Consider the following 19,018-nt stretch of genomic DNA (forward strand, 5'->3'; position numbering starts at 1 on the left):
GGCTAGCATGGTGCCCCCCTTGTTCAGTCAGCCTCTCCTTTATGCACTTAGAACAATGGCAGCACTTCTTTGCAAACAGCGACACATTAAAAATCCTGCTTGCGATTGTCTTCCTGACATCTCTCTCCCCATCCCAGCTCCCCCCTTCCAAAGATATTTTTACAGCCTGTCATTCCTTTCACACTTCTGCTGGCTGATTTCTGCTGTGACATTTCGAATGTGTCTAACTGTTTTTGTAGACTCACTAAGTGCTTGGGGAGGGAGTGGGGGTGGGAAGAGAGTGGCTGACTGGGGTGACTGGTAATGACTATGGAGACTGTCTCTGGGTGAGTGGCCCTTTAAAGGGAGATAGGTTCTGTCCCACCTGTAACATTTAGCTCATCTTTCAGGTGGAGAAAAGAACTGAAGTCACATGCTGGGTAGATCACATAGCTAACTCAGGCCGGGGCGGGGTGGGGGCCAGAGACCCAGAGGGAGATTCCGGGTAGCGAGCCCTGGGAGTCACTCACTGCTTGATTTGAGGGGTGAAAGAAACTTGGAGTGGCTGGGCACAGTTTTGAGACTGGGGTGACTGACTCTTTTGTGTTTGTTTTGGACTTGGATACCCCAGGAGGGATGGACTCTTGTCTTTAATGACCTAGTTGTAGGCTGTCACTGCAGCCACCAAACCAGGCTGGAAGGCGGGGATGTCTGGCTTTGAGGTAGCTGCTGCATAGTTAGACTGCGTATTGTGGCTGCGGAGCCTGTAACCCTAGGGTGATGGTGTGTGTCTGTGTGGATCTGTAGTTATTGGCTGTCATTCCTATCGGGTGGAAGTTCTGTTCCATGATACAAGCTAGCTTGGCCTGGCTCTTTGCACCCCACCCAATCACTGGAGGAGCCAAGCACGTGGGAGGCTGCTGAATGTATCCATGTGATGCACCTGTGAGATAGTGAAATATTCTCCACATTTTACATGTAGGGAAACTGAGGCACAGAGGTTATGGAAGGTCACACAGGCAGAGCCAGCAACTGAACTCGAGTCCCAGTCCAGTGCCTTAACCACCAGGTGGTTTCTCCAGGTGATGAGCAACCACATCACGCCTCCCTCCTCCAATTTTAGCAAGGTGGCCGAGGATTGAATGGGCCATGGATGCTAGTGGAGATCCCTCTGGGGCAGGATGGAAGTGTGCTAACAGGACAGTGCTGGGAAGCCTGATGCTGCCCTTGCATATGTTGCAGTGATTGCATAAACAGAGCCAGAAGTCATCCAGTTCTGCCCCTCTGGCACCAGTGCTAGAGATGCAGCAATGAAAATGTCACAATAAACTTGTAAATCAGTGTCAGGAAGATGCGGGGGGGGGGGGGGGGAAGGTCCATTGAATGGTGGGCAGTGGCTGGGTCCAGTTCTGGATCTAGCACAATCCATTGTATTGCTCTGGTTCAAATGACAGCAGTCTCTGTCTGCTCCCTTACAGTGTGCTACGTCTGCTCCCTTGTGCTCTCCTGCCTGCTCACCTTCTCCATGCTGATGAGGTCCCTGGTGATGCACAGGTGAGAGCATGTTTCTGACTTTCTGTTCCCAAGCCTCAGCACGGTGGACCAGAGAGAGCTTTCTACGTCTTCCCCACCCTATTCCCTGTCTGACATCTCCCCAGATAGTGGAACGTGGGGAGACCGGGCCTGCGGGTGGAATGAGGGACTCTCACATACTCTCCTTCATACTAGCTTTATTGCTTACCCATCTGCCCTGAACTCCTTCAGGGGTTGGGATAACCCTGGTCATAGAACCAAAATGCCTCCCCTACACACACCTTTCCCATGCTGCCTTTGGATGTACAAAAGGTCTATCTGGCCTCTCTTTCCACAGGGCCAATCTGAAGGCTTTGTACCGAGGGGCTGTCCTAGATGTCTTCTGCCGTGCCCAGATGCTCTGCCCTTCCCAACAGGCTCTGGTCTGTTGGATGAGCTTTGCCAGCTTCCAGACTGCATTCGCCTGCTTGGGTAACTCCTCCTCAAAGAGGAACCAAACACTCTTTTGGTCCTTAGGCCTAAGAGATGGTGTCATGGGCTGGGGCTTTGGAGGGAAGAGTCGAATTTTCACAGGCTGTAGGTAAATGCTCAGGCATAGTTGAGATACATAAGCTCAACTCCTCAGCTGGTGTCAATTGGCAGAGCTCCACTCACAGTCAATGCAACTGCCAGGATTGACACCAACTGAAGCACTCAGGAAGCACCACACCAGGATACGGAAATGGAAATAGTTCGGTTTGTCAGTAAAAGTGGAATCTTCTGTGGAAGACTAATCCTTTGTTTAAAATGCCCCCCAATCTTGTTTAGTAGGCCTGGTTACCCCTCTGATGGAAAATCTTTTGAGCAGCCCTGGTTAATAGATGTCATGAGCATGTTCCAGACATAAGTAGGGTATATTTATAGATGGCATTAAGCCTATCGGAAGAAGCTACACATGGTTATGAGCAATCTATTGACCCCTTGGCAAATCCAACAGACTTTGCCCTGGTCTACACTATGGGGTTAGGTGGAATTTAGCTGCGTTAGGTCGATTTTAAAAATGGATGCATCCACACAACCAACCCCGTTCCGCCGACTTAAAGAGCTCTTAAAATCGACTTCTGTACTCCTCCCCAGCGAGGGGAGTAGCGCTAAAATCATCCTTGCTGGGTCGAATTTGGGGTAGTGCAGACGCAAATTGATGATATTGGCCTCCGGGAGCTATCCCAGAATGCTCCAATGTGACCGCTCTGGACAGCACTTTGAACTCCGATGCACTAGCCAGGTACACAGGAAAAGCCCCAGGAACTTTTGAATTTAATTTCCTGTTTGGTCAGCGTGGCGAACTCAGCAGCACAGGTGACCATGCAGTCCCCCCAGAATCGCAAACAAGCTCCAGCATGGACCAAAAGGGAGACACTGGATCTGATCGCTGTATGCGGAGAAGCATCTGTGCAGGCAGAACTCCGAGCAAAAAGAAGAAATGCAAATATATTTGCCAAAATCTCACGGGGCATGATGGAGAGAGGATACAACAGGGACACACAGCAATGCCACATGAAAGTTAAGGAGTTCAGGCAAGCCTACCAAAAGACAAAGAAGGCAAACAGGCTCTCCGGGTCAGAGCCCCATACATGCCGCTTCTATGATCAGCTGCATGGCATTCTAGGGGGGGACCCTACCACTACTCCACCACTGTCCGTGGACACCTGCAAGGGGGGAGTCTCACGCAACAGGGAGGAGGATTTTGTCGATGAGGAAGAGGAGGAGGAGAATGTGGAGCAGGCAAGCAGTGAATCCGTTCTCGCCAGCAGCCAGGACCTTTTCATCACCCTGGACCCAATACCCTCCGAAGGCGGGATCCCCGACCCTGAAGCCAGAGGAGGCAGCTCTGGTGAGTGCACATTTGTAACTACAGTACAGGGTTTAAAAGCAATAGTGTTTAATGTTTGATTTGCCCTGAAGAATTGGGATGCATTCGCGGCCAGTACAGCTACTGGAAAAGTCTGTTCACATGTCTGGGGATGGAGGGGGAATCCTCCAGGGACATCTCCATGAAGCTCTCCTGGAGGTACTCTGAAAGCCTTTGCAGAAGGTTTCTGGGGAGGGCTGCTTTATTTCATCCTCCACAGTAGGACACTTTACCACAGCAAGCCACTAGCAAGTATTCTGGAATCATTGCAGCACAAAGCGTGGCAGCAAATGGTCCTGGGTTTTGGTCTCATTCAAGCAACATCCATTCTTTATCTCTCTGTGTTAGCCTCAGGAGAGTGATATCATTCATGGTCACCTGGTTGAAATAGGGGAATTTTTGTAAGGGAACAGTAAAAGGACCCTGTTCATGCTGGGCTGTTTTGCCATGTGGCGGTGGAAGGGGTGAAGGGATCATCCCAGAGAATAGCCACATGGTGGGATGGGGGGAGGTGTGTGCTGCCCGAAAACTGCAGCCCCTCCTTTTAAATGTGAAACCCAACCCATTGCTTGCTATGGGAAAGGATGGCACTGCAGTTTGAAACCATTCCCACATGTTATGCGTAAGAAGCCAACCCTGCGTACCCTGTGCCTTACCATGGCTGCCTGGAAACTGAATTCTATTGCCCAGCTGTGTGTGATGTCTCACCATACCAGCAGGCGATCAATATAAAAGGGAAAATGTGACCTTGTACCTAAAGCACATGTGCTGTCTGCTGTGAATTGCTTGATTCAATGTGAAAGAGTATCCCTTTTGTTCTCAGAAATGTATCATCTTAAATTTTACTCTCCCTTTTTATCTCCCCCCCCCCAGATGCAAATGTTTCTATGCTCCCGCATCATCTCCATCCCTGAGGTTATCACAGATTAGAAGGCAAAAAAACCACACTCGTGATGACATGTTTTCCGAGCTCATGCAGTCCTCCCACATTGATAGGGCACAGCAGAATGCATGGAGTCATTCAGTGTTAGAGGCCAGGAAAGCATTAAGTGAGCGCGAAGAGCAGAGGCAGGAGCGCAAGGAGTGGAGGAAGGAGGCGATGCTGAGGCTAATGGAGGAGCACACAGACATGATGAAGCATCTGGTGGAGCTGCAGGAAAGCCAACAGGAGCACAGACCCCCGCTGCATCCATTGTACAACCACCGGACCTCCTCCCCAAGTTCCATATCCTCCACACCCAGATGCCCAAGAACGCGGGGGATGGGAGGCTCTGGGCACCCAGCCACTGCACTCCAGAGGATGGCCCAAGCAACAGAAGGCTGTCATTCAAACAGTTTGATTTGTAGTGTGTTTACAAAAAGCAATGTGGCCTTGTCCTTCCCTCCTCCCCCACCCCACCCCACCCAGGCTACCTTGTCAGTTATCTCACTTTTTTTTAATTAATAAAGAGAGAATGCATGGTTTCAAAACAATAGTTACTTTATTTCGAGGGGGGAGGGAGTGTGGTTTGGTTACAGGGAATTAAAATCAACCAAGGGGGGTGGGTTTGCATCAAGGAGAAACACACACAACGGTCACACCGTAGTCTGGCCAGTCATGAAACTGGTTTTCAAAGCCTCTCTGATTTGTAGCGTGCCTAGCTGTGCTCTTTTAATCGCCCTGCTGTCTGGCTGCTCAAAACTGGATGCCAGGCGATTTGCCTCAACCTCCCACCCCACCATAAACGTCTCCCCTTTACTCTCTCAGATATTATGGAGCACACAGCAAGCAGCAATAACAATGGGAATGTTGGTTGCGCTGAGGTCTGACCTAGTCAGCAAACAGCACTGGCAAGCTTTTAAATGTCCAAAGGCACATTCTACTGCCATTCTGCACTTGCTCAGCTATAGCTGAACTGTTCCTTACTACTGTCCAGGCTGCCTGTGTAAGGCTTCATGAGCCATGAGAGCAAGGGGTAGGCTGAGTCCCCAAGGATAACTATTGGCATTTCAACATCCCCAACGGTAATTTTGTGATCTGGGAAGTAAGTCCCTTCTCGCAGCTGCTCGAACAGCCTGGAGTTCCTAATCCCATCCCACCTTTCCCAGCCATCCCACGTTGATGTCGGTGAAACGTCCTTTGTGATCCATTGAGAAGTACCCCTTGCGGTTTATGTACTGTGGTTTATGTACTGGTTGGCAAAGTGGTCCGGTGCCAAGATGGGGATATGCGTTCCGTCTATCGCCCCACCACAGTTAGGGAACCCATTGCACTATGACCTGCACATTTCCCAGAGTCACTACCCTTGATAACAGAACGTCAATGATTGCCCTGGCTACTTGGATCACAGCAGGCCCCACAGTAGGCTTGCCCACTCCAAATTGATTCCCGACTGACTGGTAGCAGTCAGGCATTGCAGGCTTCCACAGGGCTATTGCCACTCACTTCTCAACTGTCAGGGCAGCTCTCATCTTGGTATTCCTGAGCTTCAGGGTGGGGGAAAGCAACTCAGAATTCCAGGAAAGTGGCCTTACGCATGCGAAAGTTTCACAGCCACTGTGAATCATCCCATACCTGTGACACTGCAGTCCCACCACTCTGTGCTTGTTTGCCTGGCCCAGAATCAGCGTTCCACTGTATCAACCAGCCCCACTGCCGCCATGATATGCCAATTACCACAGCCTGTGTTTTCAGGAACATCTGTGTCCATGTCCTCATCAAAGTCCTCCTCGTGGTGGCGTCTGTTAGCCTGGTTCTGCATATACTCCAGGATAATGCACAAGGTGTTTACAGTGCTCACAACAGCAGCGGTGATGGTGAGCTGAGCGGGCTCCATGCTTGCCGTGGTATGGCGTCTGCAGGAGAGCAGAGTTGCAGCGGAAGCGGTGGATGACGACGGTTAGCAGCACCCAGGAGGACCAGAACGGATCCCCCGAGCTGCAGGAGAGCAGAGATGCAGCGGAAGCAGTGGATGACGACAGTTAGCAGCACCCAGGAGGACCAGAACGGATCCCCCGAGCTGCAGGAGAGCAGAGTTGCAGCGGAAGCGGTGGATGATGATGGTTAGCAGTCATACTGCACCGTCTGCTGACAGCAGCACCCAAGACACAACAGCTGCAGTGTCGCTGAGCTGAGCGGGCTGCATGCTCGCCGTGGTATGGCGCCTATGGAAAAAAGGCGCGAAACGATTGTCTGCCCTTGCTTTCACGAAGGGAGGGGCGACTGACGACATGTACCCAAAACCACCCGCGACAATGTTTTTGCCCCATCAGGTATTGGGAACTTAACCCAGAATTCCAATGGGCGGCAGAGACTGCGGGAACTGTGGGATAGCTACACACACTGCACTGCTCTGTAAGTTGATGCTAGCCACGGTACTGAGAACGCAGTCCGCCGACTTAATGCGCTTAGTGTGGACATACGCAAACGACTGTATAAAATCAATTTCTAAAAATCGACTTCTATAAAATCGACCTAATTTCGTAGTGTAGACATACCCTTAGTAACACTATACTAAACCCCTATTAACCTTTGATAAATGGAACAAGAACAAAGGTTGACCATAATGGGCAGGCACTAATTGACTTTTTTGGCCATTTCAGCAGTGAGACCAAGGGCTGCATTGGCCATGGAGCCTGAACTCCCTTCCCACCACCCAAAAGTAACCTTCAAAGTCAGATGGGATGTGTTGCAGAAGTGGGAGGGGACGCTTGCCCAGCCTCTTCCACATCTGACTGGTAGATAAGTGGTGGGTTTCAGTCTGCAGGGCTGTCAAGCTGCACTTTCCCTAGTAGTGAAGTGGCAGGCCTGTAGCCATCGTGATCTGGGCGGGGGCTGGGGCAGATTGCCTTAGGGATCCTGAAAGAACACACACGAGTCACATATCCTGATGTTGGGAATGTGACGCTTTTCTGAACTCCTAGTTTTAATGTCCTTACATTGGTGAGCTGAATGAATTAGCAGTGTGATGTACGGTATCCCACTGCTCACCTCTTAGATCAGGTTAAATGAATCATTGGTCCTGTGGACCCTGCTGGTGTTGGTGTGATTGTTATTAGAAATCACAGTTCCAGACCCCAGAGCTGGCTCTTCTCTATGTGACTAATGAGCCACATGGTAAGAAAATGCTGACCCCCAATTAAATCCAATAATGAATTGTGTGCGAGTGTGAACATGACAGAGTAGACCTAGTAAGTTAACACATAGGTGGGAGGGGAAGTAACAGGTTGTCAATGGAATTAGGTTGAGGGTCTTTATTTTTAAAGCAGTGTAAAGGAGTTAGGTGCATAGGGCGGGACTTTCAAAAGCATGTAGGTGATTTAGGGGCCAATTCCTATTGATTTTCAATTATTTAGATTTTCAATTATTAGATTTAATGGAAACAGAGTGCCTAACTCACTTAGGCTCCTTGGAAATAACCCCAGGATAGATATGTAGTGTGTAAAGGAGGGGGGGCTTGGAAAGATGGTGCAGCTCTGAAGAACATAAATGAGGGAGTAAATAGGGTTAGAGGAAATGTCTGTTTTAACACCCTCCATGGCTGTGCGCCCACTTACTAGAGACTGATAGTGATTCCTCCACCCTTCTCCTGGCAATTTTTTACCCCTTCCACTGTGGCTGATGCTCTGTCTCTCAAAGGTCTCCTCACCCAGCAAGTGATTTTCTTTGTCTGCACCGTGGGCTTCACCTTCCTAGTGGTCATTCCACTCCAGTCAGGCACAAATATGCATCTGTTTAAAATCCTGGAGAACATGTGGTAAGTGCTTTTCAGACCCAGCAGGAGGCACTGGGGAGCTCTGGGCTAAGGAGATAAGGGATGGGATAGTCAGTCAAGCCACAAAATTACCTCAGGTGGGCAAGTGATAAAGACAAACTAACTAGCTGTCCTTGAAGAAACAAACTTAACAGCCCAGCTGCATCATGTCAGGATGTTCCATCCACAAATCACTGCGGTTCTGCATCCTAATGCAATGCCATGGGGGAAGGGGGAGGTATATTTGGGGCTCTTCAATTGCCCTTCTGCACAATAGGATCAGCTCTGGTGAAGCTGGGGTTGTCCCATGGATTTCAGACAGGTGGCAATCCTAGAGCTGCATCTTCCAGCTGCAGGCAAGGACTCCAAGCTAAATGAAAGATTATTCCACCATCCTGATTATTACCCTGCATAGCTCCCTCCTTGTGCAGGAGGCATTGATCACCCATGAGACTGACTTGTCCAATGCCCAGCATTTCTGAAAATCAGGCCCTTGCCCCCTGCTGAAGGAATGGGCTACAATTCTCACACAGCCATGACTGACTGTGTGTTTTGGGGACCCCATGCAGAGGCTGCTGAGAGACTGGCCTGACCTGGGAGGCAGGGCTCCAGATCTGAAGCTTCCCAAAGTCTGTTTTTCAGGGCTGCTCTGATCCTGGGGCTTGGATTGGGCCTAACACTGGCCGCATTGACCCTGATATTTATGGATGCTTTTAATGGCCTGGTGGTCTTTCTCTTCCTTCTCCTCCCCATCCACATTGTCTGCCAAATCAGGGCCATCATGGCAAACCATCAAAATATGGTTTGGGGTTCCCCTAGCTCTAAGCACTGATTCACCCTCCAGTGGCAGGTACTATGGAGTAATACTGGGCAGACAAGTCAGCAAGGGCCAGACTGTACTGTGAAGCTCTGAGCATCAGGGCTGCCCTGCCCCCAGGAGCTCCTAAGGGGTAGCAGCATTGTTGCCCTCCCAAGGGCAGGCCAATGCCACTGTGAGGGAGCTGTAATTCACTCACCCTTGTTCCCCAGAGGACGCTGGCAAGTGGCAATTTCTGTGCTCTCATAATCGTAGGGGCTGCAAATTGTCTAGCCCCTGAGCACATGTGCTGGGCTCTTGTACCTCTCCTGCCTCCCATTTGGCCCCTCCAGGCTGTGTCATAATCTGGCCCAAACATTCAGATCATCTGCTCTATGAAGAACTGTCAGGCAAACCCACTGACTGGAATCTGCCCCTTCCTTGTCTTCTCCCCCGCCCAGGCCGTTCTGGCTGACGCTGGTGCTTGCTGTGGTCATGCAGAACTTGCTTGCTCATTTCTACTTCCTAGAGAAACACCACCTGCAGAAGGAGCTGACCAACAGGTGAAGGGCTGCTGAGTAGCTAAACATGCACACTGTTTTGTCTCTGGTCCCAGGGGCTGTAGGACACCTAGTCTGGGTTTGGTGCACGTGGTTTTGAACAAACCTGTATGCCGGGTGACACAGGGCTGAACTGTATGAAATGCCGGAGCTGTATCTGAGCTTCCAGTTCCCCCAAGCCTGCCTTACCTTGTGTTCACCACAAGGCTTGAGAGCTCTCCTGGTCTCGCTGTGAGCCCATGAGGCAGTGCCGTCCATCCAAGGACCCCCACATCTCCAGCACTGGTGAAGCTTCCCAATGCCCTGTCAGAGGGGATGGTAACTGCTGAGGTGGAGCCAGTGGATGGACCTCAAACCAAGTCTCAGGATCCCTAGGCCTGTTTGATCACCACTCCAAGGTCTTGCCTTTCCAGTAAAGAACAAATGGGGATTTTATCTTTTCCCGAGATGTTAGGGCGAGAAGGGACCATTGATTGTCTGGTCTGGTCCCCTGCAGAACACAGGCCTGAGAGCTCATGCAGTGAGCCCAGGACATTACCCGAGCGCAGTGGCCAATAACCCTTCCCTCCCTGAAACCAGGTCTAACTTCCCAGCATGCCTGTGAGCTCTTGCTAGCCTCCTAAAAGCTGCTGTGTTTGTCTGTGTGGTCACTGATAGGAGGGTCAGTAAAGTCCTCTGAGATGCCCGGAGGACCAAAGGTGCTGCAGAAACTCCACTGCCAGCCTCCTTCAGCTTCCCCGAGGAGCCTGGCAGTGTGGAAAGTTTGGGGAGGGTTAGCAGGCTGTATGCTGGACTAACGCTGGGCATCACTACTGCAGCAAGTGGCTCTTTGTCAGGGTAGGGTGGGCTCCTTGGCCTCCTGGCCCTATTGTTTCATCTCTGCCTCATTGCCCCAGGCGAGCCCTCTGCATCGTGACCTACCTGCTCTTCCCCATCAACGTCCTGGTGGGGGTCCTGGCCGGGGTCTGGAGAATGTTCATTTCTGCACTTTACAATGCTGTCCATTTCTGCCAACTGGACCTCAGCCTGCTGAATCGAGGCGTCGAGGCCTTCGATCCAGGTAAAGGACACGAGAGCCCCCTCCTGGAGCCAACATACACTGCTCCCTCCATGTCCTAGCATTCCCCATGGTGGGCATGTCCTCCCCTGGGCCCAATGTTGTAAAGCCAGTGGGGAGCTCCTGGGGAATATGACTCTGGCAGGATCCGGGTCATTGACAAGGAATGTCTGTGTGAGGCTAACCTAAGGATCCTGTGCATCACATCTGATGCAGGGATCTAACTCCTGGACTGTCCCTGGACATGGAACCTGGGAACGGAGTAACCTAGCTAGCCATCCTGCCATATTTAAATGAGAAACAGGGCCTGGGCAGCTTGGCATTGCCTGCCTGGGGTTCTGTGGGGGTGAATCTCGCTTCCCAAACACCACTGCACGATTATCTGCTATTGAAAACCTGCTTCCTTTAAATGTTGTAGGTTTTCCTGTCCCCCCTGGCTGTTTCTGGTGAAACTTGACTTCTCTTGACACCCAAAGCTGCTGGGGCCTAGGGGGTGAAGCCCACAGCCCAGGTTCTAATATCTGATTGCATTGGTGTGAATCTGGAGCGACTCCAGAACTGCTCTGGATTTACAGAGCAGTAGCTCAAATTGAGATTTGCCCGCCCCCCTGCAGTCCATTCGTCTGTGGAGGAGGAAAAAAAGCAAATTGATGCAACCCTGAATTCTGCTCTCCTCCGTGTGTGTGTGTGTGTGTACCTGTATGAGCGTGCACATGCTCTGGATACATGAGGGAGGGATAGCTCAGTGGTTTGAGCATGGGCCTGCTAAACCCAGGGTTGTGAGTTCAATCCTTGAGGGGGCCATTTAGGGATCTGGGGCAAAAATTGGGAATTGGTTCTGCTTTGAGCAGGGGGTTGGACTAGGTGACCTCCTGAGGTCCCTTCCAACCCTGATATTCTATGATTCTATGATACATGGCCTGTGTTCCCTCTAGGCTACCGCACTTACTGTCATTACTTGAAAATTGAGGTCAGCCAATCACACCCTGTGATGAAAGCCTTTTGCTTCTTGCTTCTCCAAGTACCTGGCCCAGAGGGGCAGACAGGACTCAAACCCACTGATGTGGAAGAAGGTGAGATCTTGCTTCCTCCCCACTTCCCAGCTTTAAGTGAGTGCTAAAGAACTGCTAGCCAAGAGAAGCAGAATTTCCTGGTGGCAGGGGGAGCGTCTGTGGACAGACTCCCATGCTGGGTGCTAATAGTGCAAGGAGCTCATGTTGAAAATTTCTGGTCTCATTCACAGGCTGGATCTACGCATTGGTTGTCCTTCTAAGGGAGGGCTGGGGAGTGGTTTCACCCTTTCACCAAAGGAGCAGGAGGTGCCATGAACAAAGGAGGGTGCAGAATTCAATCTGTCAAGGGCAGTGTCAGTAGAAATGCCCCACTTGCTCCCCCTGACTGGGGGATGCTCATGCACTGTCTCATGCCCTGCATAATGCTTTCTCCTCAGTGCTGCATGTCCTCTTCCTCTCTGCAGTGTGACATGGTTGACTGGCAGCCTGGCGATATGGGGTATCAGTGCAGATTCCTTCCTGGCTCTGCACTGCCAGACTGTGGGTTCCTCTCCTCCTTCCATCTTTGTGCAGGGCAGGGAGAACAATCCCCCTTCACCCAGAGACATGGTGAGCCCGCCCTGTAGGCAGACAGGAGGAGGGAGTGACGCTGAGGTTTCCTCCTTTGCAGGGATCCAGCTGATGCAGCCTGTGAAGGGGGTGCTGAAGGCATCCAAGTCCAAGCAGACGAGAGCCCGGTGGGGCCTGGCCTACACCCTCCTCAACAACCCATCACTCTTGGCCTGCCGAAAGACTGTGCTCTCCGACCCCACAGCCAACGGGACCCAGTCTCGCCCTGCCAAGCCCTGACCTCCACAGAAGAGCCCTCCCCTTTCTCTGGGAAGTGTTCCAGCTCTGCTCACTGCCTCCTCTCTCCTTCTTGTGTGTCCCACCACCCCACAGCAGCGACCTTGGCTCTGCGGAGCCCTAGAGCATGGCTGCGCCCCATTGCCTGCCTGCCTTTGAGACCAGGGCTGTTTCCTTAGGGCAGCTTGGAGCTAAGGGGGAAGGGCTGCCTGATAATCTTGCCCAGAGACTGAGCTTTAAAGCCACCCGAAGCCAAGTCTTTGCCCCTCATGCTTCTGGGAAACCTGAAGCAGCTCAAAGGTCCCCCTTAGGCATCTTTCCGATTCAAATCCTGCTGGGCTCACAAGTGAAATGAGTTTGGTGGTCTCCAAATTTTTATCCCAATTGCCCTTCCACCATGCAGTTTGGCACATTTGAGTCCCTGCTGAGAGGAGGTGGGAGCTTGAATGGGAGAGAGAAGGGGAGCTACAGAATTGCGGGGTGTTAGCCAAACTGAGAGGAAGAAGCTGGATCTGCCCCTAACCAGCATGACCTACTCTGCATTTCAGAAGGCACCACCATCTTCCTCTCCACCAGCCCCTCAAGAGCCTGCATTGGAGTCTCACCTGGATCCCCTTCGACACACCAGGTAGTGGCAGGTTTTTTCAGATTGCCTTTGTGTCAGGGTAACTTTTCTCTTTCATGCAGAGACAGCCATTCCACAGAAGAGCCCAGCACTAAAGAGATTCTGATGAAGCATTTATGAAGGAATATGTCTTCATGCCTTTAAAGAAAAAGAATAACTTTTTAAATATATTGTTCACGTCTTTTCTATAGTTTTTAGTCCTAGTTGCTGATAAATAGACTGCAGGTACTTTGTCAAATTGGAAATGTGCCCTTGATGCTTTCACAGCAAGACGGCAGAGCGATCTCTCTGTTTTGTGTGGATCCTCTATGCTGCGTGTCCCTCTGGCTTCTCATACTCTGCTCATGTCCTTGCCTCCACTTTTCTGGCAAACAGGAGGTGTCTGTCTTCCTGCTCCCCCTGCCCTATTTTTTTAAACTAATAATTCCTTGGCCTCTGTTCTTATTCTATGAGAGGTGGGCAGGTCAGACTGGGAGTGAGCTGAGCTAGTATTTGTAGAGTACAGTGAGTTTAAACCCCCTTGGAATGGTGAGGTGGGAATAATAAATAATATGCCTCTTTCCTACTGCTTGGAGAGTGCCTGTTCTGTTTTTGGTCTCCCGTGAAAGCAAGGGTGAGCACAAGGGTGATGGAGGTAATGGAGGGGGGAAGGGCAGAGAACAGTGGGAAGAGACGTATCAGGGCCCTTGTATATGACCTTCTCTTGCCATGGTTAGTGTGGCCATTTGGTGCATGGCTGGGGGCATTGTTACACTCTTCTGCACCCCACAACAGCAATCCCAAACCATAAGGAAAGCAAAGCCAGACACAAGCAGGTTTCCATGATTTAGTGTAGATGGGACCTAACCATTGTCCATTAAGCCACGGACAGCACAAGGTTTCACAGTAGGACTGGCTGCAAATGTTCCTTCAAGTGTTTTTCAGTGGGTTTTCAACTGTGTGCGTGTGTGAGAGAGAAGCAGCTGCTTGCTGTGGGGAAACTTTGTTCTTTAAAGAAAACAACCCTGAAAACTGAAATGGTTTTGTTTCTGAAATGCTGCCTCAAGGGAGATGTAGTTTGGGTTCCTCATTCTTCTCTGTGGGCTGGTTTTCCTGCAGCCATGGTCACCTCAGTATGGAGCATGACGGCGACATTTCAGAAGAACTTTTTTTTACTGAAAACCCCACATCTTCCATGGGCGGGGGAGGGGGCATATTATTCTAACCGGGTCTACTTCCATCACCAGAGCTTCACAGAATAGACCATGATGTTCGACCTCTTGTATAACAATGGCCTGCGAATAGTGATTCCTGCACCCAGCCCATAACTGCTGTTTGAGCTAGAGCATGTCTCTCTTAGAAAGACATCTTAGAAAGACATCCTGGCTGAAAGACTGTAAGGGAAGGAGACCCCACTGTGACCTTGGGTAAGTTGTTCCAGTAAAGAACTACCCCTTTAAGACTTTGCCCCTTTTATTTTTAGTCTAAATTTGTCCAGCTTCCTGCCATCAGATCTCATTAGAGCTGTCTGTTAAAAAGCCAGTTATCTCTTTAGTTTGGGGACCCAGCAAAGGTTGCTGGAGGCCGACAAAGTAGAACAGCATTTTAAGGCATCCCTGCCTGACATGGTCCATGCTGCAGTGTAGACAGGGCCCTGAATCCCACCAGACCTTGTAATTACCAATGGATCTAGCTTTGGGGGGCCTGCAGGCTCCAAAACCCCTTTCCACAATGGGCAGGTGTGTTCTGGTGCTGCTCATGCTGTTGGCCCTTCCACCCACCCAGCCAGTGTGCATTGTCATGAGGTGGAGACACAAGGGGGTGTTTGAAGTTTGTTTTCTCCCCTGAACCATTGGTGCTGGCAGGCAGCCTCTAGTGTAGCTCCTTCCGATGGATTTGGATTCTCTCCCTGAACTGTTCACTCCACTGCAACTCAGAAGCTGGGGGTAGGCGTGTGTGTGCTGAATATGGTATATGGAAAGTACCATGAGAGGCAGCAAGATGGTGGTTAGAGTCAGGACATCAGAATTCTATTCCTAGCTCTGCCACTGACTTGCTGTGTGATCTTGCTATGCTGTGCCTCAGTTTCCCCATCTGTAAGATTCAAACAGCTATTCACCCTCCTTTTGTAAAAGGCTTTGAATTCTGTGGGTGGAAAGTGCCTGAGAAATGGAGAATACATTATATAACTTTTCATTCAGTGGATGTAGTGACAGTGCTGTCCTCTACACTGCAGTGTAGTCTACATGGAATTATTTGCTGGACCGGGTTGCCTGGTTAGTGGATAGTTGTTAATGGCTGTGATGGGATGTAAGGTGGGTAGAAAGCTGGCTAGATTGTCGGGCTCAACGGGTAGTGATCAATGGCTCCATGTCTAGTTGGCAGCCGGTGTCAAGTGGAGTGCCCCAGGGGTCGGTCCTGGGGCCGGTTTTGTTCAATATCTTCATAAATGATCTGGAGGATGGTGTGGATTGCACTCTCAGCAAATTTGCAGATGATACTAAACTGGGAGGAGTGGTAGATACGCTGGAGGGGAGGGATAGGATACAGAAGGACCTAGACAAATTGGAGGATTGGGCCAAAAGAAATCTGATGAGGTTCAATAAGGATAAGTGCAGGGTCCTGCACTTAGGATGGAAAAATCCAATGCACCGCTACAGACTAGGGACCGAATGGCTAGGCAGCAGTTCTGCGGAAAAGGACCTAGGGGTGACAGTGGACGAGAAGCTGGATATGAGTCAACAGTGTGCCCTTGTTGCCAAGAAGGCCAATGGCATTTTGGGATGTATAAGTAGGGGCATAGCGAGCAGATCGAGGGATGTGATCGTTCCCCTCTATTCGACACTGGTGAGGCCTCATCTGGAGTACTGTGTCCGGTTTTGGGCCCCACACTACAAGAAGGATGTGGATAAATTGGAGAGAGTCCAGCGAAGGGCAACAAAAATGATTAGGGGTCTAGAGCACATGACTTATGAAGAGAGGCTGAGGGAGCTGGGATTGTTTAGTCTGCAGAAGAGAAGAATGAGGGGGGATTTGATAGCTGCTTTCAACTACCTGAAAGGGGGTTCCAAAGAGGATGGCTCTAGACTGTTCTCAATGGTAGCAGATGACAGAACGAGGAGTAATGGTCTCAAGTTGCAATGGGGGAGGTTTAGATTGGATATTAGGAAAAACTTTTTCACTAAGAGGGTGGTGAAACACTGGAATGCGTTACCTAGGGAGGTGGTAGAATCTCCTTCCTTAGAGGTTTTTAAGGTCAGGCTTGACAAAGCCCTGGCTGGGATGATTTAACAGGTATTCGCAAATGGGATGTTTTATACATTGCTCTAGTAGCTTCCCAGGTACTGAGGGCAGGTTGTATAGTTCTATAGTTAATTTCCTGGCTCCTCCTTTCCCCACTTTTTAAAGATGGGCACTATGTTAGCTTTCTCCAGTGTTCAGGAATCTCTCCTGTCATCCATGAGCTAGCAAATATTATTGCCAGAAGCTCTGAGATGTCTTCAGTAATTCCGTTAGCACCCTGCGGTGAATAACATCCAGTCACGCTGATTTGAATTCATTCAAATTGGTCAGAAGATCTCTGATGCATTCTTTACTTATCGTGATCTGCCTCCCTTCCCCTTTATTGTCTATGGTAACCTTGCTAGTTGTCCAACCACATGTTGTTTTTTGTGAGAGGACTGAAGCACCTGAACTGCAGCTCTCATAAGGCACTGCAGTACCATAGTCAAAACAAAATATATTGTGGGTTTTTTTTTGTTTGCTTGGGTGCTTTGGGTTTTTTGATGGAAATTTAAAAAAAAATCCCCCCAAAGCAGTCACTTTCAATGACCAATTTCATATAGTCAGACCCCAATTTCTGTTTTGATGGAAAATTTCCACCCAGCCCTAGCCTTGAGGTTGTTGGGAATCTTAATTAGCCAGCATTTGTGAAGAGCTGTGCAGCCCTCTTTTGGGGGAAGGAGCTAGTCAGGTTAATGAAAAATCCAAGCCAGCAGGTATTCAGGTGTCAACACCCTTGCACTAATAGTGCCCCTTAAACTGTGTGCATTTCAAGTATCATCAGCCTGGGATAGAGTGGAGAATGGGTGACTATAGGAAGCAGAACTCAGAACTCCCATCTGGACCTCCATTCTTGGGGGCACTGTTGTACAAGTGCTGTCTTGTGACATCTCCCTCACTTTCCAGGTGCAGTAGGGTATTTAGACTGTAGTATCTTTGCCTAGAACCTTGTTTCTATGTATTGGAGGATGGTGGATTGTTGATGCAAAAATCTGCCTACACATGGAGGCCAAGTTTGAAAATCCAGCCCCACTGTGAGGGGCATGCGATGGAAATGGACCATGCTGCCGTCTATCAGTACAACCTATGAGGTGTAATTCAAAGAGTTACTCTGAGCAAGGAGGTTTTTTAAAATTCTCTTGTTGTTCTGTCCTTTTCCCCCAAAGGCAGAGCTTGTTCTTCTGGGTTTTCATAGGAGCAGGACAGTCCCATGGTTCTTCTGGGGCCTGATCCATTGAGGTGCTGAGCACCTCCTAGGGGCTGCAGAGTGCATTGCAGGACTGTGTCCTCTAGTTAGTGACTCTCTTGGGGCACATCTTGCAGACAGGGCTGCCAATAACAGCCCTTTGACTGTATCCTTCCCTTTCATGCAGCAAGCCAGAAAACACTGTAGATCTTGCAGAAAACAGAAGCTGCTATTTTTATTTTTAAGTCTGCCAGATATTGATATTTCCCCTCATGTTTTTGATGGAGCTTGAAATTAATGTCTTTCCTATTTCCTCCTGCTTTAAACAAACACATCTATGATGCTGGCAGAACCATGCAGTAAGCTGTTGATAACAGCCAAAAAAGGCTGCAAAAGAATTGCATGTATCCCCCAATTTGGTTTTGGTTAGATCCTATGTAAACTGTGGTCACATTATTTTCCAGCTTTTGCACTGGAATATATGTGGTTTCCTTGAAATAGGTCAGGGGTGGCCAACCTGTGGCTCCGGAGCCACATGAGGCTCTTCAGAAGTTAATATGTGGCTCCTTGTATAGGCACCAACTCTGGGGCTGGAGCTACAGGTGCCAACTTCCCAATGTGCCAGGGGGTGCTCACTGCTCAAACCCTGGCTCTGCCACAGGCCCTGCCCCCACTCCACCCCTTCCCGTGCCCTCCCCTGAGTCTGCCATGCCCTCGCTCCTCCCCCACCCACCCAGAGCCTCCTTCATGCCATGAAACAGCTGATTGGGAGATGCAGGGAGGGAGGGGGAGGCGCTGATCAGCGGGGCTGCCAGTGGGCGGAAACGCTGGAAATGGGGGGAGGGGAGGAGCTGATGGGGGGCTGACGTATTACTGTGGCTCTTTCGCAATGTGCATTGGTAAATTCTGGCTCCTTCTCAGGCTCAGGTTGGCCACCCCTGAAGTAGGTATTCAGCATAGAGCTGGTTTTAGTCTAAACAGTATTTCATTTGCAAAAAGCTGTTTTGACTAAAAGTATTTTTTGTGTGAAAAAACTGTTTTGTTTTTGGCAAAAAAAATTGCAATGGAAAAATATTTTGAAATGAAAAGGTTCATTTTGAAAAACATTGTTTTTGAAAATTTCAAAAGAGCTTGGCATCTTAAACTAAAATGGGTTTCTCATTTTTATAGTTTAATATTATTTCCTGACATGTCAGTAGTATTATGTATGATGTACTACTGACATGCTCATGAAATAATATAAAAATAAATTTCTAAATGAAATTTCAAAATCACAAATTTTCTAAAACCAAAACTCTTCAGAATTTGCATTTTGCAGGAAATCTTGAAAATCTTTTTCATTGTGATTTTGAAATGAAAACAAACTTCACACTGTCAATATTTTCCCTGCAATGGAAATTTGAGTTTTGCACAGCTCTAACTTAGCTGCCATGCTGCATTACACCCTGGAGATGAATGGCCCTAATCACCAAGCTGCCCTCACAAAGTATTTCGTTCTGATCCTGCGTTGGGCCCTGCTTGGCCCAGGCCAGGTCCCA

At 49.6% G+C, this 19,018-nt stretch overlaps 1 protein-coding gene and 1 long non-coding RNA gene across 4 annotated transcripts in view; one reads left to right on the plus strand and one right to left on the minus strand.

Annotated features, from left to right (window-relative positions):
* Positions 1–13,650, plus strand: part of STRA6 (signaling receptor and transporter of retinol STRA6) — a 59,775-nt gene extending 46,125 nt beyond the window's left edge. For 2 of the 3 annotated variants that reach the window (XM_074965848.1, XM_074965849.1), the window contains 7 exons: positions 1,458–1,533; positions 1,850–1,983; positions 8,022–8,139; positions 9,394–9,495; positions 10,389–10,552; positions 11,485–11,622; positions 12,233–13,650. In XM_074965848.1, coding sequence (XP_074821949.1) covers positions 1,458–1,533; positions 1,850–1,983; positions 8,022–8,139; positions 9,394–9,495; positions 10,389–10,552; positions 11,485–11,622; positions 12,233–12,411 — 911 coding nt within the window. In that variant the 3' untranslated portion in view covers positions 12,412–13,650. The remainder of the gene's footprint in view (positions 1–1,457; positions 1,534–1,849; positions 1,984–8,021; positions 8,140–9,393; positions 9,496–10,388; positions 10,553–11,484; positions 11,623–12,232) is intronic. The other variant, XM_074965847.1, reaches the window with a different exon arrangement.
* LOC141995067 (uncharacterized) lies at positions 4,898–9,798 on the minus strand. The gene is made up of 3 exons (XR_012641250.1): positions 9,682–9,798; positions 7,940–8,184; positions 4,898–6,547 (listed from the first exon to the last, which is right to left on the minus strand). It is a non-coding gene; the product is annotated as an uncharacterized LOC141995067 (long non-coding RNA).
* Positions 13,651–19,018: the final 5,368 nt, after the last annotated feature.

Source organism: Natator depressus, chromosome 10, assembly GCF_965152275.1.
Source record: "Natator depressus isolate rNatDep1 chromosome 10, rNatDep2.hap1, whole genome shotgun sequence".
Classification (NCBI taxonomy): Eukaryota; Metazoa; Chordata; order Testudines; family Cheloniidae; genus Natator; species Natator depressus.